The sequence below is a fragment of the Stegostoma tigrinum genome, chromosome 5 (assembly GCF_030684315.1).
Source record: "Stegostoma tigrinum isolate sSteTig4 chromosome 5, sSteTig4.hap1, whole genome shotgun sequence".
Classification (NCBI taxonomy): Eukaryota; Metazoa; Chordata; class Chondrichthyes; order Orectolobiformes; family Stegostomatidae; genus Stegostoma; species Stegostoma tigrinum.
Window position 1 is genome coordinate 62,351,108 of NC_081358.1, and position 26,248 is coordinate 62,377,355.

The window sequence follows — 26,248 nt, forward strand, 5'->3', positions numbered from 1 at the left end:
AGCAAGAGTCAACTTCTGTACTTTACATGCTGATTAACTTGACCAGGTCTCTTCAAGCAGGCTTCACTGGACATATTCCGAAACATTTTTTTGAAGCAAGTGAAACAATGGAAGTCGATTTGTGCAGAAGTACCTCCATTGATCAAAGAATACCACAACAGGCTCTCATCCGTTTTTCTTTTGCAGTATTTAATATTTGTCACTGTTATCCATAAGGGTTTCTGGAGTGATTTTGTTAAATACAAGCCCTTTTAAAATATGAACAAAAATAAGCCATGTGTAACACTGGTAATCATGCGTTAGAGATTTTGGCACATCTTAATCATTTTAAAGTAAAATATTCCAGAATAACAATCTTCAAAATATCACTGTAACATTAAAGTTACTGAAATGGTATTCAAACACAAGATTGTTAATTTGATAAAAGTTATCTAATAGATACGACTAGAGTGTTTTCACAATTTCATCTGGAGAATGGGTCAGAGAACATACTACAATGCCGTCTCACTAATTTTCTCTCAGTTCCTTCCCGGAAGTGTAAAATCACGAAACACTACAGTTTACTTCGTCCACAGATCTATGTTAATAAATATTCAGCAGTAATCCTGTAAAGCAGCTTCATGCTTTCCCTCAGTTCTTTGTGTATTGAAAACAGCAGATGGTTGCAACATAATTTGTCTGCTATCATCCCTTAATAGAGCTCTCAAGATCTTCCGTCCCTTGTTAGCCAATATTAAATACACTCGGGAATTCCGGAAGGTGCTGAAAAGCATGCTGTAATGTCTAAAGTCAAAGGCTAGGGAATGATTTCGCATTTGAGGGCATGTCTATAATCTAAGAAGAAACAATTTATTTTGTAGGCTGAAAGGTCCAGTAAAATCTGTTGTATTAGTCTTATTTAAAATTCTTTTCATGTTTTGTGAAGACAACAATTTATATAATGTTTTGTATCATCTAAGCTATTGGTCTCTGACCTCGTCTAGTAAAGCCCACTCATGACAATTAATTGGCAATTGACAAACACATGAAAAATACTCTGCATATTTATTTTAAACACTTAGCAACGCACTACAAAAATGAAGGAATGTTAAACATCTGAATAAATTCTGAAATTATTAAAAATGGCGTAAATTCTTTTACGAACCACTTCATTGGCTGTTGTGTAAAATGTTGTGATGAATCTCTGGCACTTCCAGGTTTGAAACACTGTTATTCAAGTCAAAAGGCACAAAAGCCTGATAGGTGTCTGAACCTAAAGAAAAATACGAAGATAATGCTGTGTAGAGTAGGTTGGATTTGTGATGCTAATTAAGGAATTGTGCTGCACTTCAAAGCTCGGAATGATTTGCAGACCTCGTTCAGGTATTAGTAAACTTCTCTACGGTGTTGTCTATAGACACAATGCAAAATATCATTTTAAACCAACACAATTTCCACGGCAGACTGCTTTGAAGCTTTAAACCGACACTTTATCTAAAGTACCATTTGCCATAAGGATTATCACTAATGGATTAATACTTCGCATTTGATTACGTATAAACTGCAAGAGAGAAAGTGGCAGACCCAGATTAGATGATGACGTTTTAAAAATATTTTGGCATGGGGAAACGGGGTGGCTACAAATGTATTAATAACTACTTATTAATGAAACCTAAATAAATGCATTAATAGGATAATGCATATTGTAAATAATGCATATTGTTAATTGTAGTTGATTCGTTTTAAGGGAATTAAATTTGTTAATTTACAGTATTATTGGCAGAATTTCACCTTTCCATTATTAGTAATTACTCTTGATTCTGGAAGGGAGTGAGAAATGTTACCCTTCTTTACGAGAGGAGAATACATTTAACGATTAAACACCGTTGCGCAGCAGTTATCAGCACTGATAATGTGATTTCTGTTCGCTAACATGGATTATATTACCTTGCACAATTGCAAACAACAATGGTCCAAAACCTGTGGCCAACATCGGAACATCTGTTCCCGAAGATCTTCATCTGGGGGCAAGAGGTTCTTTGGACAATAAAAAGAGGACAGAGTTGCATTTATATAGCACCTTTCATGTTTTTAGGATATACCATGGTACTTCATAACCAATTAGAACTTTTGAAGTGTAACCACTATAGCAATATGTGGAAATGCAGCAGCCAGTTTTCTCTCAACCATCCTTCAATCAGAAATTAATAACTAAGTTTCATGCTGCCGAGGGAGGAATGAGGATCGGCCAGGTCATCGGGAGTAATCCCTTGCTCTTTAAACAGTGCCATCGGATCTTTCATATCCGCAAGGAAGAGCAGATGGATCTTGGTTTAAGGCCACATCTGAAAGACAGCGTGTCTGACAGTTTAGCATGCATACGAGGATCACCCAGGACGACGTGCTGAAATCTCTGGAGCAGGGTTTGAATCTACGACCTTCTGGTAAGAGTGCTCCCGCTGAGTCAAAGCTGACACTTACATACCACAATATGGAACAACACTGCAAAAATGTTCTTGAATATTTCCCTGGTCACTTTTCAAAGAAATGCTTAAATTTCTCCTAGAAGCATCATATGGCTGGAGAAAATATTTCTGATTTTGCTACACGAAGTAGCCTGAGAAATTTTTATCCACTTGCTAGCGCGACACAGACACGACCGCGAACATGAATCACCGCACAATTTAAAGAGGAAACTCTTGGCAGCAGCAAGTGAAACCTCAGTGGGGAAAAAAAATCAGGACAGATCAATCTGCACTAAAGCTAATGGGCACATTATTCTCACCTGTTACATATTGGCTGTTAACACGTGGACCGGTTTGTTGTGTACTGTAACTGTGGATCTGATATGGGTGACTAATAGGGCGGATGAAGATACCAAAAGGCGGAAGGTCACCTTAGCTCAACGGGCTGCAGTGCAGCCAAACAAGCGTATTTTTTGATAAAAGAAAACTGAGACAGCTTAAATGGTGTGTGCAATAAAAAAGAACAATGAACGTGGCAAAATAATTCGTACGCTGAAGAAACTTGCTCTTAAATCTTCGTTTCAAAATCTATTATAAAGAGAAAACGTTATGCAAAAATGAGAATTATGAACTGTATATGAGAATGCGAAAAGTATACTTTTTTCTGATTTAAGTAATTCATTACCACATTCCATTGTCTGTTCGTACAATATGCAAAATATGTGCAACTTCACAGCTTCGTATTCAAAATATGTCTGTCATGTTATACTGCAGGGACATTATAGAATTCCTGGGATGGCCTAAGTGGGAATGTCTTAGTGCAGTTTTATCAGCCAATTACTACATTAAGTACTTTACACACTGTAACTACTTTGAAATCTGTTTCTTGTTCAGATTTGACAGCACAATGGAATCTTTTTATCCAGCAGAAGCCCACACATACCAGAGAAATCCATGGGTACATTGCACTGATTAATCCTTGCATTCTAAACATTCTTAGTCATTTGTAATATCAATGAAACCATAATCAAGATTACACTTAGCATTGCTGCCTGGGAACTTTATCAATCTGAGCTGCATAGAAAAGTGATGGCTTTGACCTTGCTAGATGATTTCATAGTGAGTTTGCCCTACTAGTTTTTTATAATTTTGTCAGTTCAAACTTTTTTGGGAGGGGTGCAGAATAAGAGTTTTTTTTTCTCAGCAGTACATATAGTAAGTACGCTTTCCTTACTGCAAGATTATGCATTTTTAACTCCAACCCTCTAGGCCAATCTACAACCACTATATTATATGATTGGTTTATTCCAAAAACTTAACTTCTGACCCCTCCACTCCCATGGATTTTTGCCCCACTTTAGTTTTTTTATTCCAAGATGTAACAATAGTCTTGACTGAATTGATTTAATGATCTGGTTTCTTATTTACTAAGCTACAGATCAAAAAACGTCTAAGAACATGAGTAGTGCAGACTGCAGGAACCCCAAGTTCCACAGCAGCAAGATGTTTAAGTTGCTGTACTGTCAATTTACATTGAATTGTGTCTAAGTACTCGAAGGCTGAAAAATGCCGTTTGTGCTGGACTTTTCTGGTTTAAGCTGAAATTAAGTCGAACTGAGAGAATAGGGCTGCAAACAATGCAGATGGTTCAGATGACAAGAGAAACCACAGGAGTGAATCTTGCGTAGTTCATGAAGTAAAACTAGATAACAGCATTGAACAGTTTTGCATCTATTTATTATCTCATTCATCATATACTGGTTAACAATTTTTCACAGAAAAAAGTTTTGCTTTCTTACTATTGCAAACTGCACCCAGATGATTACAGTTGAGAGTTTGAAGGGTGCTGTGATGTAGGAGAAAATGCTTGGCAGTGCATTGAAAAATTTGAGTTAATACCAAGCACTGTGAAATTAAAGTGCAGTGGTTTGCTGGTGTATATCCTGTACAGTACAACACATATGTCACAGAATCATTTTCATTTCAAAATGTGGGTCAACATGAGATAGACAGATATCTGACAAAAACCAAGAATTCTACTTCAGCAGAAATCATTTGTAATTTATAATACTTTAGTGGTTCATTATTCAGTTTCCAGCAATACTCTATCTCTCCAATTATTCAATTTGTTTCTGATGTTTATCCCACTGGCTGTTGTCAGTCTTTTTTACTTGAAGGCAATGTGTTGAAAACAAAATCTTGTGCACATTGGCAGTTATTTTTCTAAAAGTAATGGCAATACATTTTTTAGAGAAATGCACCTTGAGTTTTTGAACATTCCCCACAACATATGAGGTCTCCCTATCTGATGCATCTTCTTTGTATTATACATCCTTCTGAGTTAGTACATAAGAATCTAGGATAATGGGAACTGCAGATGCTGGAGAATTCCAAGATAATAAAATGTGAGGCTGGATGAATACAGCAGGCCAAGCAGCATCTCAGGAGCACAAAAGCTGACGTTTCGGGCCTAGACCCTTCATCAGAGAGGGGGATGGGGAGAGGGAACTGGAATAAATAGGGAGAGAAGGGGAGGCGGACCGAAGATGGAGAGTAAAGAAGATAGGTGGAGAGAGTGTAGGTGGGGAGGTAGGGAGGGGATAGGTCAGTCCAGGGAAGACGGACAGGTCAAGGAGGTGGGATGAGGTTAGTAGGTAGCTGGGGGTGCGGCTTGGGGTGGGAGGAAGGGATGGGTGAGAGGAAGAACCGGTTAGGGAGGCAGAGACAGGTTGGACTGGTTTTGGGATGCAGTGGGTGAGGGGGAAGAGCTGGGCTGGTTGTGTGGTGCAGTGGGGGGAGGGGACGAACTGGGCTGGTTTAGGGATGCAGTAAGGGAAGGGGAGATTTTGAAACTGGTGAAGTCCACATTGATACCATATGGCTGCAGGGTTCCCAGGCGGAATATGAGTTGCTGTTCCTGCAACCTTCGGGTGGCATCATTGTAGCACTGCAGGAGGCCCATGATGGACATGTCATCTAAAGAATGGGAGGGGGAGTGGAAATGGTTTGCGACTGGGAGGTGCAGTTGTTTGTTGCGAACTGAGCGGAGGTGTTCTGCAAAGCGGTCCCCAAGCCTCCGCTTGGTTTCCCCAATGTAGAGGAAGCCGCACCGGGTACAGTGGATGCAGTGTACCACATTGGCAGATGTGCAGGTGAACCTCTGCTTAATGTGGAATGTCATCTTGGGGCCTGGGATGGGGGTGAGGGAGGAGGTGTGGAGACAAGTGTAGCATTTCCTGCGGTTGCAGGGGAAGGTGCCGGGTGTGGTGGGGTTGGAGGGCAGTGTGGAGCGAACAAGGGAGTCACGGAGAGAGTGGTCTCTCCGGAAAGCTGACAGGGGAGGGGATGGAAAAATGTCTTGGGTGGTGGGGTCGGATTGTAAATGGCGGAAGTGTCGGAGGATAATGCGTTGTATCCGGAGGTTGGTAGGGTGGTGTGTGAGAACGAGGGGGATCCTCTTGGGGCGGTTGTAGCGGGGGCGGGGTGTGAGGGATGTGTCGCGGGAAATACGGGAGACGCGGTCAAGGGCGTACTCGATCACTGTGGGGGGAAAGTTGCGGTCCTTAAAGAACGTGGACATCTGAGATGTGCGGGAGCGGAATGTCTTATCGTGGGAGCAGATGAGGCGGAGGCGGAGGAATTGGGAATAGGGGATGGAATTTTTGCAGCAGGGTGGGTGGGAGGAGGTGTATTCTAGGTAGCTGTGGGAGTCGGTGGGCTTGAAATGGACATCAGTTACAAGCTGGTTGCCTGAGATGGAGACTGAGAGGTCCAGGAAGGTGAGGGATGTGCTGGAGATGGCCCAGGTGAACTGAAGGTTGGGGTGGAAGGTGTTGGTGAAGTGGATGAAGTGTTCGAGCTCCTCTGGGGAGCAAGAGGCGGCGCCGATACAGTCATCAATGTACCGGAGGAAGAGGTGGGGTTTGGGGCCTGTGTAGGTGCGGAAGAGGGACTGTTCCACGTAACCTACAAAGAGGCAGGCGTAGCTGGGGCCCATGCGGGTGCCCATGGCCACCCCCTTAGTCTGTAGGAAGTGGGAGGAGTCAAAACCCAGAGGAGCTCGAACAGTTCATCCACTTCACCAACACCTTCCACCCCAACCTTCAGTTCACCTGGGCCATCTCCAGCACATCCCTCACCTTCCTGGACCTCTCAGTCTCCATCTCAGGCAACCAGCTTGTAACTGATGTCCATTTCAAGCCCACCGACTCCCACAGCTACCTAGAATACACCTCCTCCCACCCACCCTGCTGCAAAAATTCCATCCCCTATTCCCAATTCCTCCGCCTCCGCCTCATCTGCTCCCACGATAAGACATTCCGCTCCCGCACATCCCAGATGTCCACGTTCTTTAAGGACCGCAACTTTCCCCCCACAGTGATCGAGTACGCCCTTGACCGCGTCTCCCGTATTTCCCGCAACACATCCCTCACACCCCGCCCCCGCCACAACCGCCCCAAGAGGATCCCCCTCGTTCTCACACACCACCCTACCAACCTCCGGATACAACGCATTATCCTCCGACACTTCCGCCATTTACAATCCGACCCCACCACCCAAGACATTTTTCCATCCCCTCCCCTGTCAGCTTTCCGGAGAGACCACTCTCTCCGTGACTCCCTTGTTCGCTCCACACGGCCCTCCAACCCCACCACACCCGGCACCTTCCCCTGCAACCGCAGGAAATGCTACACTTGTCTCCACACCTCCTCCCTCACCCCCATCCCAGGCCCCAAGATGACATTCCACATTAAGCAGAGGTTCACCTGCACATCTGCCAATGTGGTATACTGCATCCACTGTACCCGGTGCGGCTTCCTCTACATTGGGGAAACCAAGCGGAGGCTTGGGGACAGCTTTGCAGAACACTTCCGCTCAGTTCGCAACAAAGAACTGCATCTCCCAGTCGCAAACCATTTCCACTCCCCCCCACCATTCTTTAGATGACATGTCCATCATGGGCCTCCTGCAGTGCCACAATGATGCCACCCGAAGGTTGCAGGAACAGCAACTCATATTCCACCTGGGAACCCTGCAGCCATATGGTATCAATGTGGACTTCACCAGTTTCAAAATCTCCCCTTCCCCTACTGCATCCCTAAACCAGCCCAGTTCGTCCCCTCCCCCCACTGCACCACACAACCAGCCCAGCTCTTCCCCCCCACCCACTGCATCCCAAAACCAGTCCAACCTGTCTCTGCCTCCCTAACCCGTTCTTCCTCTCACCCATCCCTTCCTCCCACCCCAAGCCGCACCCCCAGCTACCTACTAACCTCATCCCACCTCCTTGACCTGTCCGTCTTCCCTGGACTGACCTATCCCCTCCCTACCTCCCCACCTACCCTCTCTCCACCTATCTTCTTTACTCTCCATCTTCGGTCCGCCTCCCCCTCTCTCCCTATTTATTCCAGTTCCCTCTCCCCATCCCCCTCTCTGATGAAGGGTCTAGGCCCGAAACGTCAGCTTTTGTGCTCCTGAGATGCTGCTTGGCCTGCTGTGTTCATCCAGCCTCACATTTTATTACATAAGAATCTAACACCAGTTTGCTTACAACATTGAAAGAATATAGTGATGTCACTTGAACAACATAATACATTTGTTCTTTAGTTTATTTATAAATGTATTGGGCTGAATAGCCTACTCTTAAATGCCTTGCAATGAATTTTTCACAATTCACTCAATGGCCTGAGACACTAATGATAAGTCAAACCTTCAAAGGGATTTCCAAATCATTCCCTAGAATCAAAAGGAATTGAGCAAAACTGCAGCAGATTAAGTCAACCTTGCAAACAGAATTACAAATCTAACTTGTGTATGTCTTCAAGTATCACCTGTTATCTCCACGGGACATTAACCAACTATGTTCGTAGGCTATAGATTTACCTTTTTGGAGGATGGGTGATCCATTTACATCTAATGATACTATGAATTTCATCTTATCATATTGAGTATTATCCCCACATTTTCAGTGTTAATCCATGCTAGCAAACTAAAGTTGCAAATATTAAAAGTTTTTAACAATGCTAGTCTGAGGCATCAATTAATAAATTGTGAAAACAAAGGACATGATGCATCAAATTTAAGTTCTGATCATATCAGAGTAAATCTCAAATGGTTGAAAAAAACGATAGTATTTTAAACTGCTTTCCTGCTTAGGCAGTCCAAGGAGACGGAGGATGACTTTCTTTCACTCTGAAGTCGTACAATCATAGGGATTTACAGGATGGAAAAAAGGCCCTTAAGCCCATCATGTTTGTACCTTGTATGGCTTGGCATTGCAAGTGCACATCTAAATACTTCTTAAATGTTATTTCACACACTCATTGCTATTTCATGCACTAATTAATAACCTGGCCCTTAATGGATCTACTCTTTTCCTCATTACTCTTTAAGCTTTAATGTACCTGCAAAACACGTAGAATTTTCTGTTTTTTACCTGGCAATATCCTTTCACCTCTTCTAATCTCCTTTTTGAGTTCTTGCACATTCTATTCTCCTTCAGGGCTCCTGTTGTTTTGAGTGCTTGGTATCTGCGATAAGCCTCCTTTTTTCTTTTAATTCAATGGTGCATATCCCTCAATATCCAGGGTTCATAGGATTTGACAGTCCAATCTGTTTTCTTTATTGGAACATGTAAGCCTGTATTTTCCATATTTCCTTCTTAAATGCGCCACGCCGTTCTGAAACAGATTTAACTAAAAGTATCTGCTCCCACTCCATTCTGGCCAAATCATGGCAGATCTTATTAAAATCAGCCTTCCCTCAATTGAGAGCTTCAATTTTAGGTCAATCATTGTTCTTTTTCATCACAATCATATCATTGCTGTCTACAAAATGCTTCAATCATTTGCCCAACTTTGTCACCTGATCCTCTGTGCCCTACAATCCTCCAGTAAATTCACATTGGAATAATTCACATGTACAGTCAGGATTCTTTCTCAGGATGTGTTTATTGCAGACCAGGGCATCATTTATTCCTCACTCCAAATTTCCCAGAGAATATCCTGGTAACGTTCAAGAATGGCAGCAGTAAGTCTGTGTGGTAGAAGTGCACCCTCTTCGCTGTTAGTAACTGCAGGATTTAATCCAGTGACAATGACAGAACGGGGATATATTTATGAAAATGGATAGTATGTGATTTGAAGAGCTACTTGGCTGATGTAATGTTCCCATATGTCTGCTGCCTTTATTCTTCTAAGTGGTACACTTTGGGCTCTTGGCAGGTCCTGTCTAAGAAGCAATGGTGAGTTGCTACAGTGTATATACATAATATGCATGTCAGCTCCAATGCAATAGTTGCAGAGGGAGTGAATGCTTAAGTTGGTGGTTAAGGTGCCAGTCACGAGGGCTGCTTTCTTCAGGATGGTACCAAGCTCATTGAGCATTCTTGGAACTATGTTCATCTAGGCAAGTGGGCAATACTCCATTATACTCCTGATTTATACCTTGTAGATGCCCATTGGCAGAAAGGCTTTGAGGAGTCAGAAGGTGCGTTACAGAACACAGAAAACACAGCCTCTGAGCTATTTCCTGACACAATATGTAAATAGGCCAACAAGAGGGGAGGCCATATTGGATTTGGTATTGGGTAATGAACCAGGCCAGGTGTTAGATTTGGAGGTAGGTGAGCACTTTGGTGATAGTGACCACAATTCGATTACATTTACTTTAGCGATGGGAAGGAATAGGTGTATACTGCAGGGCAAGCGTTATAGCTGGGGGAAAGGCAATTATGAGACGGTTAGGCAAGACTTAGGAGGCATAGGATGGGAAAGGAAACTGCAGGGGCTGGGCACAATTGAAACATGGAGCTTGTTTAAGGAACAGCTACTGCATTTCCCTGATAAGTATGTACCTGTCAGGCAGGGAGGAAGTGGTCGAGCGAGGGAACTGTGGTTTACTAAAGAAGTTGAATCTCTTGTCAAGAGGAAGAAGGAGGCTTATGTGAAGAGGAGGCATGAAGGCTCAGTTAGGGCACTCGAGTTACAAGTTAGCCAGGAAAAACCTAAAGAGAGACCTAACAAGTGCCAGGAGGGGACATGGAACATAGAACATTACAGCACAGTACAGGCCCTTCGGCCCTCGATGTTGTGCCGACCTGCCATACCAATCTGAAGCCCATCTAACCTACACTATTCCATGTGTACGTCATATGCTTGTCCAATGACGACTTAAATGTACTTAATGTTGGCAAATCTACTACCGTTGCAAGCAAAGCATTCCATACCCTTGCTACTCTCTGAGTAAAGAAACTACCTCTGACATCTGTCCTATATCTTTCAACCCTCAATTTAAAGCCATGCCTCCTTGTGCTCGCCATCACCATCCTAAGAAAATGGCTCTCCCTATCCAACCCTCTGATTATTTTATTTGTTTCAATTAAGCCACCTCTGAATCTTCTTCTCTCTAATGAAAACAGCCTCAAGTCCCTCAGCCTTTCCACGTAAGACCTTCCGCCCCCATACCAGGCAACATCCTAGTAAATCTCCTCTGCACCCTTTCCAAAGCTTCCACGTCCTCCTTATAATGCAGTGACCAGAACTGTACACAATACTCCAAGTGTGGCTGCACCAGAGTTTTGTACAGCTGCAGCATAACCTCTTGGTTTCGTAACTCGATCCCTCTATTAATAAAAGCTAAAACACTGTATGCCTTCTTAACAGCCCTGTCAACCTGGGTGGCAACTTTCAAGGATCTGTGTACATGGACACAGAGATCTCTCTGCTCATCTACACTTCCAAAAATCTTACCATTAGCCCAGTACTTTGCCTTCCGGTTACTCCTACCAAAGTGCATCACCTCACACTTGTCCACATTAAACTCCACTTGCCACCTCTCAGCCCAGCTTTGCAGCTTATCTGTGTCTCTCTGTAACCTGCAGCATCCTTCGTCACTATCCACCACTCCACTGACCTTAGTGACGTTTGCAAATTTACTAACGCATCCTTCTATGCCCTCATCCAGGTAGTTTATAAAAATGACGAACAGCAGTGGACCCAACACCAACCCTTGCGGTACACCACTAGTAACTGGTGTCCAGGATGAACATTTCCCATCGACCACCACCCTCTGTCTTCTTTCAGCAAGCCAATTTCCGATCCAAACTGCTATATCTCCCACAATCCCATTCCTCCACATTTTGTACAATAGCCTACTGTGGCGAACCTTATCGAACGCCTTGCTGAAATCCATATACACCACATCAACCGGTTTACTCTCATCTACCCGTTTGGTCACCTTCTCAAAGAACTCAGTAAGGTTTGTGAGGCATGACCTTCCCTTCACAAAACCGTGCTGACTATCCCTAATCAAATTATTCTTTTCTAGATGATTATAAACCCTCTCTCTTATAACCTTTTCTAACACTTTACCAACAACTGAAGTGAGGCTCACTAGTCTATTATTACCAGGGTTGCCTCTACTCCCCTTCTTGAACAGGGGAACCACATTTGCTATTTTCCAGTCTTGTGGCACTATTCCTGTAGATAATGACGAGTTAAAGATCAATGCAAAAGGCTCTGCAAACTCCTCCCTGGCTTCCCAGAGGATCCTAGGATAAATCCCGTCTGGCCCAGGGGACTTATCTATCTTCACCCTCTGAAGGATTTCTAATACCTCTTCCTTGTGAACCTCAATCCTACCTAGTCCAGTAGCCTGTATCTCAGTATTCTTCTCGACAACATTGTTGTTTTCTAGAGTGAGTACTGTTGAAAAATATTCATTTAGTGCTTCCCCGATCTCCTCTGACTCCACACACAACTTCCCACTACTATCCTTGATTGGCCCTAATCTTACTTTCGTCATTCTTTTATTCCTTATATACCTATAGAAAGCCTTAGGGTTTACCCTGATCCTATCCACCAATAACTTCTCATTGTCTCCTTCTGGCTCTTCTGAGCTCTCTCTTTAGGTCTTTCCTGGCTACCTTGTAACCCTCAAGCGCCCTAATTGAGCCTTCACATCTTCTCCTAACATAAGCCTTCTTCTTACTCTTGAGCAGAGATTCCACTTACTTCGTAAACCACGGCTCCCGCGCTCTACAGCTTCCTCTCTGCCTGGCAGGTACATACTTATCTGGGACACACAGAAGCTTTTCACATGAGAAGGCTTTGGCAGGTAGGTTCAGGGAAAACCCTAAAGCTTTCTATAGGTATGTCAGGAATAAAAGAATGACTGGAGTAGGATTAGGGCCAGTCAAAGACAGTAGTGGGAAGTTGTGCATGGAGTCCGAAGAGATAGGAGAGGTGCCTAATGAATATTTTTTGTCAGTATTCACACAGGAAAAAGACAATGTTGTCGGGGAGAATTCTGAGATACAGGCTATTAGACAAGATGGATGAAGGTTCATAAGGAGGTGGTGTTAGCAATTCTTGAAAATGTGAAAATAGATAAGTCCCCAAGGCCGGATGGGATCCATCCTAGGATTCTCTGGGAAGCTAGGGAGGGGATTGCAGAGCCATTGGCTTTGATCTTTATGTTGTCATTGTCTACATGAATAGTGCTAGAAGACTGGAGGACAGTAAATGTTGCCGCCTTGTTCAAGAAGGAGAGTAGAGACAACTCTGGTAAAGCTATATTTGAGCAACAGGAACGGTGGCCTAGGCGTCCCAAAACTCGAAGTGCAAATACCATCCACGATTATCCGCAAACGCGAAGCACTAGACATGTCCAGCGATGTAGTCATTCGGGCCTCCTTTCAATATAAAGGAGAGAGCAACACAGAGACAGTTGCGGGACTGCGTGAACTCAAAGTCTTAAAGGAAATTGAAAATTTCCAACCCAACTGCCGCGGCAACGGTGAGGGGGAAATAGACCTGATGACTGACATCCAGGACATGATGCCGGTACTACAGAAGGCAAACGCGGGGCGACCGAAACCACCCAATAGGTATGCAGGCTGGAGGGAGTGGAAATTCGAAAAGTGGCAAAAGCTGGAATGTCAGGGAACGGGCATCCAGTACTTTAGAGATGACAAGATCTCTAACTCTTGGACTAAGGCTGGAGTACAACAAAAATCCTCTAGATTCATTAACAGCGTGCTCTTGCGGTGTAATCTATACCCGACGAGAACCACATTATCTAGAGGTAGGCCGAACAGAAACAAACTATGCCGTAGATGTGAGATGGCAAATGAGACCCTACCACACATCTCAGGATACTGCCCATTCGTTAAGAACGCTCGAATCAAACGCCATAACAAGATCGCTGACCAGTTGCAGAAACACGTCAGTAAGTACGGCTAGACATCGTATGTGGAGCCCAGACTATTCGACAAACACGGCTCCCTATGGAAACCCGATCTCATATTTAAGAAAGACAAAAAGATCGCGGTCGTAGATGTCACAGTGCGGTACGAAAATGACAATAAAGCACTGGAAACAGCATGGCGAGAAAAAGTGGAAAAATATAAACACCTGAATGCTGAGATCACGGAATTGACAGGAGGCCCGGTGCCCAGCTACTTCGGCTTCGTGATGGGCGCACGAGGCAAGTGGTCGGAAATGAATAACCACCTCATGACATTCCTCGGCATCGAGAGATATGACACGTTCGCCCAAAAGACCTCGAGACTCACTTTGTCACTGACACTCGAACTTCTGCAACTCTTCAGTGACAAGTGAGCAAAAACCTCAAACGGTGAGATAAGATCCTTCACCGAGACATAAGACCATCAAAGCTGCACATAACATCTGTCTCCGTTAATGACAATAACAACCTGCCTCATATAACACCAGTATCACCCGGGCCCTTGGTCTGTGGTGACACTAGAGAGTACAAAAACATCGACGAACGATGTAAAGACTCGGAAAAGGCACTTCCCCGAGTTTTCCAACATAGACCAGTGGGCCTTATATCGGTTGTCAGTAAAATGTTGGAAATTATTACAAGAGATCGGATTTATAATCATCTAGAAGGGAATAATTTGATTAGGGATAGTCAACATGGGTTTGTGAAGGGTGGGTTGTGCCTCACAAACCTTATTGAGCTCTTTGAGAAGGTGACTAAACAGGTGGATGATGGTAAAGCGGTTGATTTGCTGTCTATGGATTTCAGTAAAATGTTTGATAAAGTTCCCCACAGTAGACTATTGCAGAAAATTTCGAGGCATGGGATAGAGGGTGGTTCAGCAGTTTGCATCAGAAATTGGCTAGCTGAAAGAAGACAGAGGGTGATGGTTGATGGGAAATGTTCATCCTGGACTTCAGTTAATAGTGGTGTACCGCAAGGATCTGTTTTGGGGCTACTGCTGTTTGTCATTTTTATAAATGACCTCGATGAGAGCGTAGAAGGATGGGTTTGTAAATTTGCGGATGACATTAAAGTTGGTGGAGTTGTAGATAGTGCGGAAGGATGTTGTAGGTTATAGAGGGACATAGATAAGCTGCAGAGCTGGGTTGAGCGGTGGCAAATGGAGTTTAGTGAGGAAAAGTGTGAGGTGATTCACTTTGTAAGGAATAACAGGAATACAGAGTACTGGGCTAATGGTAAAATTCTTGGTAGTGTAGACGGGCAGAGGGATCTCGGTATCCATGTGCATAATTCCCTGAAAGTTGCCACCCAGGTTGATAGGGTTGTTAAGAAGGCGTACGGTGTGCTACGTTTTATTGGTAGAGGGATGGAGTTTCACAGCCATGAGGTCATGTTGCAGCTGTACAAAATGCTGGTGCAGCAGCATTTGAAGTATTGTGCACAGTTCTGGTCGCCGCATTATTGGAATCATTGGATAGGGCGCAGAAGAGATTTACCAGGATGTTGCCTGGTATGGAGGGAAGGTCTTATGAGGAAAGGCTGAGGGACTTGAGGCTGTTTTTGTTAGAGAGAAGAAGGTTAAGAGGTGACTTAATGGAGACATACAAGATGATCAGATGATTAGATAGGGTGGACAGCGAGAACCTTTTTCCATGAATGGTGATGGCTAGCATGAGGGGACATAACTTTAAATTAGGATTGATAGATATAGGACAGATATCAGAGGTAGGATCTTTACTCAGAGTAGTAAGGGTATGGAATGCCCTGCCTACAACAGTAGTAGATTCGACAACTTAGGGGCATTTAAATGGTCGTTGGATAAACATAGGGATGATAACGGAATAGTGTAGGTTAGATGGGCTTCAGATTGGTTTCACAGTTCGGCACAACATTGAGGGCCAAAGAGCCTGTACTGCACTGTTATGCTGTATGTTCCTGGAGCCACAATACACATGTAAGTGATCCAGTTGAGCTTTACTTCAATGGCAATCCACAGACTGCAAACCAGGGTAGGACTTATACAGTTAATGCTGGGGCCCTAGGGAGTGTTGCCAAACAAAGAGAGCAGGTGCATGGTTCCCTGAAAGTGGAGTTGCAGGCTGACAGGTTGATGAAGGCGGCATTTGGCATGCTTGCCTTCATTGGTCAAAGTAGTGAGTGTAGGAGTTAGGATGTCGTGTTGCAGCTGTACAGGATATTGGCGAAGCCACTTTTAGAGTACTACATACAATTCCGGCTGCACTTGCATAAGAAGGATGTTGTTAAACTTGAAAGGGTGCAGAAAATGTTTACATGGATGTTGCTGGCACTGGAGGGCTTCAGCTATAGGGAGAGACTGAATTGGCTAGGGATTTTTTCCCCCTGGAGCGTCAGAGACGGAAGGGTGTCCGTACAGGCATTTGTAAAATCATAAGGGGGATGGACAGGGTGAATAGCCAAGGACTTTTTCCCAGGGTAGCAGAGTCCGGAACTATAGGGCAGATGTTTAATGTAAGAGGGGAAAGATTTAAAAGAGACATGAGGGCAACTTTTCCACCCTGCGGAGGTACATGTATGAAATGAGCTGCCAGAGAAAGTGGTGGAGGTGAGTGCAATTATGACATTTAAAAGGTATCCAGGTGGGTACATGAATAAGGAAGGTTTAGAATGATATATGCTAAAGTGCATCACCTCACATTTATCAGGGTTAAATTCCATCTGCCACGGATCTGCATAAACGACCAATCGGTTCATATCCTCCTGTAACCTGACAGCTTTCTCCTCATTTTCAACCAAGTGATCGATCTCCTGTCATCTGTAAACTTATTATTATGTCCCCCATCAACATTCTCATCCTCAATATTTATGAATATCTCAAATAACAAAAGGGACTCAACATAAATCTGTGTGATATGCCACTGCACACCAGGCTGTTATCACACAAACAGCTTTCTACCACCAACCTCTTTGTCCTCCCAGTAAACCAATTTTGGATCCAAATTGTCAAGTTACGCAGTATTCCATGAGCTTTTACCTTATCAGTTTCTCATGTGGGACCTCATTAAAAGCCTTGCTGAAATCCATATAAAACAATATCAACTGCCCTATCATCCTCTAAACACTTGGTCACTTCCTAGAAAAATTACTATATTTTTTAAGATATGGTTATTATTCTGAAATAACCATGCTGAATACTTGATCAAACCTTGCCTCTCTGAATGGAGATTAATTTTCTCCTTCACCATTCTCTCCATTTATTTTCCAATCTGATGCTAGACTCACTGGTCTATGGTTCCGTGGTCTATCTCTATCACACTTTTTGTAAAGTGGAATGACTATCCTGCAGAAATAAGGCACCTCCCATTTGGCCAGAGATGATTTAAAATCTGGGCCAGGGCCCCTGTAATTTCCTCCCTTGTGTCCCACAACATCCTGGGATACAACTCATCCAGACATGAGGATTTCAAGATAATAAAATGTGAGGCTGGATGAACACAGCAGGCCAAGCAGCATCTCAGGAGCACAAAAGCTGATGATGTTTCGGGCCTAGACCCTTCATCAGACCTCTCTGATGAAGGGTCTAGGCCCGAAACGTCAGCTTTTGTGCTCCTGAGATGCTGCTTGGCCTGCTGTGTTCATCCAGCCTCACATTTTATTATCTTGGAATTCTCCAGCATCTGCAGTTCCCATTATCTCAGACATGAAGATTTGTCTACTTTTCAGTCTACTGAAATGTCCAATACCTTTTTGCTTCAGATATCAATCTTGTCTGCCAGTGTTTTCTCAAAATTTCAGCATTTTCTCTTTGATCTCCTCACTGCTTTCTTGAGTCCCCCTTTGCATTTTACATACTCGTGTACATCCTGCACTGTTTTGCTGTCTTTTCACATTATTCTTATCTCTCTTTTCCTTTTTATAAAGTCCTGAACATTCCTTGACATCAATAGTTCTCCAAGCTTGTTGCTCCTATATTTCATTCTAAAAGGAACATGTTGGACCTGTACTCCCTTGCAGATGGAGGGCATTCAGAAGAAGTGGGTGCTGTTTAAGGTAAGTGAGAGAGAAGCCATCCCAAAATGGAGGTGCCCTCTCTAAAAACTTATTGTGTTTTAGTTTGAAGAAAATCAATCAAGCAGCTGAACCACCAGGAGAGAATTTTCTTAACTTGCCTGTTGTTAAGTTTTCCATTGAATAATGAGCTGTTAAATGACTTTCAGAGGATGGGATCCCTCGTTGTCTGCAGCTGGTGCTGTGCAAAGAAAGCCTTATAGTTGTGTTGAATGTCAGGAGGTTCCTTCAAGGTAGGCGCACAGTTCTCTGCTGTCTTCAAGGCCTCAAGACAGCTCAAATTCACTGATTCAGTTATCGTCACTTGTGTATTGGGAGCCATGCTAAACCTGCACCTTTTCTTGTTTTTCTCAAAATATGATGGGCAGGTAAACCAGTATGCCAAATCAGCTATGAAATCCTGTGCCAATCCCGGCGAGGACTTGGAAATGATTAAACAAAAAACTTTAACCTTGAAGAACGACTGAAGGACACATTCAAGGATCAAATCTACAAGCTTTGTTAAAGGCAAAAATTAGATTAAAAATATTACTTGCAGACATTTACAACAACTCAGAAGAAAGTTGACTGGAGCTGGATTTTTTCAGGATATTTAAGAAACAAAATATAATGAGTTTACAATAAGAAGTGGAGGTGGTTTAAAGGAATGTTAACCATAAATGAATCATGTGTTGATCTGAAGGCTGCAGATTTGATGGGCTGATTAGTCTATTTTGCTTACTTCCTCTTTGTACGTGGAGGTCAGGCTTTGGGCTGTCAAGAAGTGTGTTACTTGCTACAGTATTCCTAGCCCCTGACCTGCTTTTGTAGCCATTGTGTTTATCTGATGAATCCAGTTGAGCTTCTTGTCAATGATAACCCCCAGAATGTTGATAGAGGGGGATTCAGAGAAGGTAACACGATTGAATATCAAGGGTAAGAGAGATAATAGAAACTGCAGATGCTGGAGAATCCGAGATAACAAAGTGTAGAGCTGGATGAACATAGTAGGCCAAGCAGCAAAGCGCAGTGGTTAGACTGTCTTTTATTGGTATGGTCGTAGGCAGACATTTGTGTGGTACAAATGTTACTTCCCACTTGTCAGCCTTAGCCTGGATACTTGTTGAGATCATGTTGCAGTTGGACATGGACTGCTTTGGTATCTGAGAAGTCACGACTGCTGCTGAACATTATGCAATCATCAGTGAACATCCCCACTTTTGACCTTATTATGGAGGGAAGGTCATTGATGAAGCAGCTGAAGATGATTAGGCCTAGGACACTACCATGAGGAACTCCTGAAGAGATGTCCTGGAGCTCAGATGACTGACTTCCAACAACCACAACCATTTTCCTTTATATCAGGTGTGACTCCAACCGCTATAGAGTTTGTGCCTGGATTCCCATTGATTCCAGTTTTGCCAGAGTTCCTTGATGCCACATTTGGTCAAATGTAGCCTTGATGTCTAGAGTTTTCAATTCACCTCACCTCTGGAATTCAGTTCTTCTTTCCATGTTTGTTTGTGTTTTGTCTCAGGCTGTAATGAGGTCAGAAGCTGAGTGGTCCTGGCTGATCCCAAATTGGGCATCACTGAACAGATTATTGCTGATAGTTGCTGCTTAATAGCACTGTTGATGACACCTTCCATCACTTTACTGCAGATCAAGAATAGACTGATGGGCTGGGTTGGATTTGTCTTACTTTTTATGTACAGGATATACTTAAGCAATTTTCCACATTGTTGAGTAGATACCAGTGTTGTAACTGTACTGGAAGAGCTTGGCTAGGGGAGTGAGAAGTTCTGGGCACAAGTCTTCGGTATGATTGCCCGAATGTTGTCAGGGCCTGTAGCCTTTTCAGTATCCAGTGTCTCCAACCATTTCTTGGTATCACGTGAAGTGAATCAAATTGGCTGAAGACTGATATCTGTAATGCTGGGGCCAATGGAGGAAACAGAGGTAGATCATCAACTTAAAGCTTCTGGCTGAAGATTACTGTGAAAGCTGCAACATTAAGTTTTGCATTGATGTACTGGGCTCTTCCATCATTGAGTGTAGGAACATTTGTGGAGCCTCCTCCTCCAGTGAGTTTTAATCATCCACCACCATCACGACTGATGTGATAGGACTGCAGAGCTTGGATCTGATCCCTTGGTTTTGGAATTGCTTAGCTCTGTCCATCACCTGCATATGCTGTCTGGCATGCAAGTAGTCCTGTTTGGTGGCACCACCAGGTTGACACCCTGTTTTCAGGTATGCCTGGTGCTGCTCCTGGCATACCCTCCTGCACTCTCCATTGAACCAGAGTTGATCCCCTGGCTTGACAGTAATGGTTCAGTGGGAGATATGCCAGGCTATGATATTACAGATTGTGCTGGAGTACAATTCTGCTGCGGTTGAAGGCTCACAGTGCCTCAGATGCCCAGTTTTGAGTTGCTAGATGTGTTTGAAGTCTGTCCCATTTAGAATGATGATAGTACTATATACCATGATGGAAGTGATTCTTAATGTGGATGTGAGACTTCGTCTCCACAACGACTGTGCAGTGGTTGCGCTTACCAAGAGACACATTTGCAGCTAGCAGATTTGGTAAAGATGAGGTCAAGTATGTTATTCTGTCTTGTTGGTTCCCTCACCACTTGTCACAGACCCAATCTAGCAACTGCGTCATAGTCATAAAGTCAAACAGCATGGAAACAGACCCTTCAGTCCAACTTGCCTGCACGGACCAGACATCCCAGTGTGACCTAGTCCCATTTACCAGCAATTGACCCACATTTCCTCTTAACCCTTCCTATTCATATACCTGTCCAAATGCCTTTTAAATGTTGTAATTGTACCCACCTTCACCACTTACTCTGGCAGCTCATTCCATACACACACCATCATCTGCCTAAGTTACCCCGTACATCCTTTTTGAAACTTATCCCTCTCCCCTTGAAGCTATGCCCTGTAGTTTTGCACTCCCCCACCGTAGGAAAAAGACCTTGGCTATTCACCCTATATGTGATGAAGGACAGTCTGAAATATATTGAAGCACTTCCCTAGTGGACAACTCCCTTGAAAGGCCACCATTGTTGCAGAGACTCAAAAGCAAATCAGCTGCATCAGCTCCTCCTTTTGCAAACTACTTGACACCACAAGCTCAATGATTGCACAGTGAACTCCTGCAAGTTGAAACTCATTTGAACTGATTGCAAACACTTCAACATATCTAAAACTTGTCATGTATAAGCCTTTAGGACCCAATCAGCTTCAATCAGTAGTATTGCTGTTGAGCCACTGTTAGTGGCGGACATTGAAATCCCCCATCCAGAGTGTATTTTGTACCCTTGCCATTCGCAGTGCTTCCTGCAAGTATTGTTCAACATGGAGGAGTACTGATTAATCAGCTGAGGGAGAACAGTACATGGTAATAAGCAGATTTCCTTGCCCATGTTTAATCTGAAGCCATGAGATGTCATGGGATCCAGAGTCAATGTTGATGACTCCCAGGGCAACTCCTTCCTGACTGTATATCACATGGCTGCCACCTCTGCTGGGTCTGTCCTGCAGGTGGGACAGGGATGGTGATGGCTATGACAAAGACATGTGACATAAACAATGATTGCGTGACTATAACTATGTCAGACTGTTACTTGATTAGTCAATGAGACAGCTCTCCTGATTTTGCCACAGATGTAGGTAAGGATAACGTTGAAGAGTTGAAAGGGCTATTTCTGCTATTGTCTTTTTTGGTGTCCAGTTCATTGCCATGTGATCCAACCGGTTTCATTTCTTTGAGACTTTGTAGCAATGTACAACTGGCTTGTTAGGCCATTTTAGAGGGCACTCGAGATTCAGTCCCCTGGTCTGGAATCTCATGTAGGCCAGACCAGATGAGGATGGCAAATTTCGTTCCCTTGAAGACATGAATGAACCAGATGGGGTTTGACCCAATAATCAGCAATGATTTCACGGGAAGTAATCAGTAGATTCTTAATTGTAAATTTAAAAAAAAATTGAATTCAATTTCTACTATCTGCAGTGGCGGGATTTGAACCTGGGTCCCCAGAATGTTCTGAGTCTCTGGATTAATAGTCTGATGATGATATCACTAGGCCATCACCATCCCCAAGGAGGTTGATACCTCATTTACAGGTATGCCTGGTGCTGGTCCTGGCATGACTTCCTGCACTCTTCATTGGACCAGGGTTGATCCCCTTGCTTGATGATAATTGTTGAGTGGGGGATATGCCAGGCCATAAGGATGCTGAATGTGCTAGAGCACAATTCTGCTGCAGTTTATTGCTCAAAGAGCCCCATGTCCAGTCATGAGTTGCCAGATCTATTCAAATCTGTCTCATTTAGCAGCATGATAGAGGCTTAACAGAATGAAGGGTATTTTCAATGTAAAGGTGGGATTTTATCTCCACAAGGAGGTCAGGAATGATTGGCAAAGCCCAAACTGAGCATCAGGGAACAGGTTATTGCAAAGCAAATGATGTTTGAAAGCAGTTTGCACTTACGTAACTTCCCTGATGATCAGGAGCGGACTAGTTGGGTAGTGGTTTCCCAACTTGACTGTCTTTTTTTGTTTGAGAAACTTATTCATGGGATGAGGGTAGTTAAGAGTCACATGTAATCCAGACCAGTTAAGGATGATCGTTTCCTTCCAGGATGTTAGTGAACTACGTTAGTTGGGCTGAAGGGTCTGTTTTCATGCTGTATGACTCTATGACTATAACCAGATGGGCTTTATGTGACAATTGACTTTAATTTCATAGTCATAATTAAACTTGTAATTATGGATTTTTCTTGAATTCAAATTCCATATTGTGCTGTGGGCGGATTCAAACCTGGTCCCCAGAACATTACCTAGGTCTCTGGATTAACAGTCGTGCAATAACACAATCAGCCTTCCCCTCACTGCCTTACTTTCCCCCTTTGAAAGACTCCTTTATCAACTAAGCCTTCGGCCAAATAACTTGGGATCTTATGACATTTGGTATCATATTTTGTTATGTAATATAATTTATAAATGTCATTTGTTATTGTTGCTTCTTTAGGATAAGATGAGGCGCAAGGGGCAAAGAGATCAGTCATGGGTGAAGTAGGGAATTAAAATGACAGGACACCTGAAGCTATGGGTCACAGTTGTGGATTAACCAAAGAATTCTGCAAAATAACCACATGATCTTAAGACACCAATTCCTTCTCAGAAGTTGTTTGGAAACAGTTTCTGATCTGAGCAGGCTGTGAGCTCAAGTTGCACTAGGATGAATATTGTCACGTGAGACAGGAAATAAAAGACAGGGAGGACATTGGGTAATGGAATCTCAGCTTGGCAAGAGAAATGCTGATGGTAATGGAGGAAGAGGTGTTGATTTTAATGTGAAACACAAAGGTTGTCAAAAGAGATCTACTGAGTGTGATCAGGCGTTTTGTATGGAATGACAAATATTTATTTTTACTGTCTGTTAGAAAGAAAGAGGATATTTATTATTGCTTTTGTGAATAGCCAAGCAATAGATCCCATTACCCAATGTATGATACCCTAGGAAACTAGGTAATTTATTGTGCAAGATGCTCTGTTTGGCTGAATATCACACATTTAAGTGTTCTGGAAAGAAAATGAATCATATAGATGTATTTTGAGTTTTAGTTGGATCAGCTGTTTCACTGCAAAGGGCCATATTGTTTGCAACTTTGGTATATTGAGAACAGCCATCAAGCCATTGAGGTCTAAAGCACAGAACAGGCTCTTTGGCCCATCACGTCTGTGCCAGTTAGAAACAAGCATCAAACTATTTTAATCCCAAGTGCACAGCTGAATACTTCTTAAATATTCTGAGGGTTTCTGCCTCTTTCACCCCTTAGCAGCAGTGAGAACAGCCACTTTACAAAGCATCTCTAAATGTGTGAAGCAGAAGTAAAATAATGTGTTCATGGCTTAGATGACTAAGATGGCTGAATATTCTAAAACACAAGAATCAGATGTTTGATCTCAGATCAATAGTAAATTAGATAATTTAGACATGGCTGTTACTTTTGACCTTGGTGTTCCTTTTCTCACTTGCAGCACAGACTGGTGTTAACTAGACCATTATCACTGCTTGGATACAGTGAGTCCTTTAGAACACTATTCTGGCCTCAGATTAGAGCAATATATATTACAGGATTAAATGATAGTTAAATGTTAAATATATTGTAAGGCTTTGCCTATTTGATGAGTTCCAGCTATGCCAAACAGTCACTGTTTTTAAACTTTATTGCAGATGCAGAACTGTTAGATTTAATTGACATTAATAAAGCTGCTTTTATAGAATAGAATCCCCACAATGTGGAAACAAGCCCTTCAGCTCAACAAGTCCACAGTGACTCTCAGTGTTTCATCCAGACCCATCCTCTGATAATCTACCTAATTTGCACATCCCTGAACACTGAGCGATTTAGCATATCTAATCCACCTAGCCTGCATGTCTTTGGACTGTGGGAGGAAACCCACACAGACACGGGGAGAACGTGCAAGCTCCGCATAGACAATCGCTTGAGGGTGGAATCGAATCTACATCCCTGGTGCTGTGAGGCTGCACAATACAGCCCCATACTTTAAAAAGGGTTATAAATGTAGAGGTTTTAGATTACAGGTTTTCTACTCCCTATAAATAAAAGAAAAACTAGATTGAAAGTACATTCCAGTATGAATATGGTAAGGAATTTGTTGCAGTGATGCTCTTCTTCATTTGAAAAGGAAACATTTCTTCTGTTTTTAAAGTTTCGAAAGAATGAATCACATTTATTATACATACAATTGTTATCTCATAAGAAATTATATTCCAAAGAAAGAAATTTATCTCACATTCATAGATGTTCTAAACAGCAACAAGGTAGACTTTTTCAGTGCTCTGCAATTACTGCCCATTGCTCTCAAAAGGACATTATTTTATGTTCATGATTTAACATGTATTAGCTTCCTGTAGAACAAAAATATTTGTAAAAAAAATCTGTTTTAAGTATTGCATAGTGCTTTAAATTTGACAACTTCTTGCATATTGTGTAAAATTCAAAGAAAAGAATCATTGTTAACTAACAAAATCAACAGAAAGAAGTTCTGTACAAGCTTGATTATTTCAGTTAAGTAGGAAAAACAGGAAAGCAGACTTGGGCAGATCACTGTTCCCTTGATACCATATAAATGATGGTCTTCAGTGTACAATGTGGTTAAGACATAGAAAAGATGAGACTAGAGCACAATGCACTTTTAAAAATCCAGCTTTGATTTTATTCAGTCCTTATATTGGCTGCATTAATAGATCTAAACATACAAGTTAAGTGCCTTTCTTATTCTGCTAAAACACAGTTGAGAACTACAGAAAACAGGTTCTGTCTCAGAGCTTCAACAACTTTGTTTGACCTTGCGCAGCAAAACATTGTAAAATTGATTTGGTCATAATAAATGGAAGTCTGCATTATAATTATAATTAATATAAGGGGTATTACTGCTGTATTATTTATGATTAGCTCTGCAGAAAGTGAAATGCAATAATAATCTGGCGTGTAATTTTATTGATATACTGATGTATGGCTTTAATCAGGAAATAAATGATACATTGTTGGGTAACAAAATCTCTCACATTCCATAGCACATCATAGTTGATGCCTTAAAAATATCTACTAGGTTATAAGCATTTAGTCACACAAATGCTGTGGGGAAAATGCTAAAAATGATCTGTTAAAGAGATACCTTGCAATAAAATCTGTTCATTAAATAATACAAAGAACATTGTAGTAGCAGCCGTAACGTATGGTGCTTCAATCCAGTCCTATGTCCTTACTTTTCAGATTATTGTATTGCAGAAAAAAAAGCCTTCTGTCTGTAATAGAGTTTGGATATGTTCATTTTGTCCTGGGTCACTTTACAAGTGTAAAAGAAGACACTCAGGAGAAGTTATTTAACTCACTCATCACATCACAGGTTATCATGAGTTAGGACTTTACTTTCTCCCTCAGCCTTAGTGTGTTGTGTGTTTTTCTCAATTTCCTGTTAGATGTCAGTCTGTTTCACTTTTAAGTATTTTACCTCATTCCTTGAATAATTGTTGTCAAAGATAACTTTGACTCCATTACCAAAAATCTACAATGAAGCCCAACTCCGAACAAAGAATGAAAATTAAAGGCAAAATATGATGCTGGTGGATGCTAGAAATTTGAAACAAATATAGAAAGAGCTGGAGAAAGTCAGCAGATCTGGTAGCATCTGTGGAGACAAACAAACAGAGGTAATGTTTCAGGTTCAGTATAACACTTTTACAGACACTTGTTTCAATGGCAGAGAATTCCACAGGCTTACGCTGATCAGCTGAAGAAAATTTGCCTCATCTCAGCCCGAAATGGCCTACCCATTAGATTCTGACCCGTTGCTCTGGACTGTCATCAGGAACATTTTATGCATTTACCTCATCCAATCCGACCAGAATTTTATCAGTTTCTCTGAGATTTCACCTCCCCCAACCTCATTCCTCTGAGCTCTTATGAATATAGTCCTA

The 26,248-nt window shown here is 42.5% G+C and overlaps 1 protein-coding gene across 8 annotated transcripts in view; it reads right to left on the bottom strand.

The window, feature by feature from the left end:
• The window catches only part of zfpm2a (zinc finger protein, FOG family member 2a), an 825,184-nt gene that overhangs the window by 110,103 nt on the left and 688,833 nt on the right, over window positions 1-26,248 (bottom strand). The window contains exons 1-3 of one of the 8 annotated variants that reach the window (XM_048529627.2): window positions 2,765-2,789; window positions 1,927-2,016; window positions 1,145-1,252 (exon numbers count right to left, since the gene is read on the bottom strand). The exons of 4 other annotated variants lie outside the window; for them this stretch is intronic. Coding sequence is in view for 2 of the 4 variants with exons in the window: in XM_048529626.2 (XP_048385583.2) it covers window positions 1,927-1,972 (46 nt within the window). In the remaining 2 variants the exon portion in view is untranslated. Of the gene's footprint in view, window positions 1-1,144; window positions 1,253-1,926; window positions 2,700-2,764; window positions 2,833-26,248 lie in introns of those variants that run through there. 3 more of the 8 variants (XM_048529626.2, XM_059646032.1, XM_059646031.1) reach the window with 3 other exon arrangements.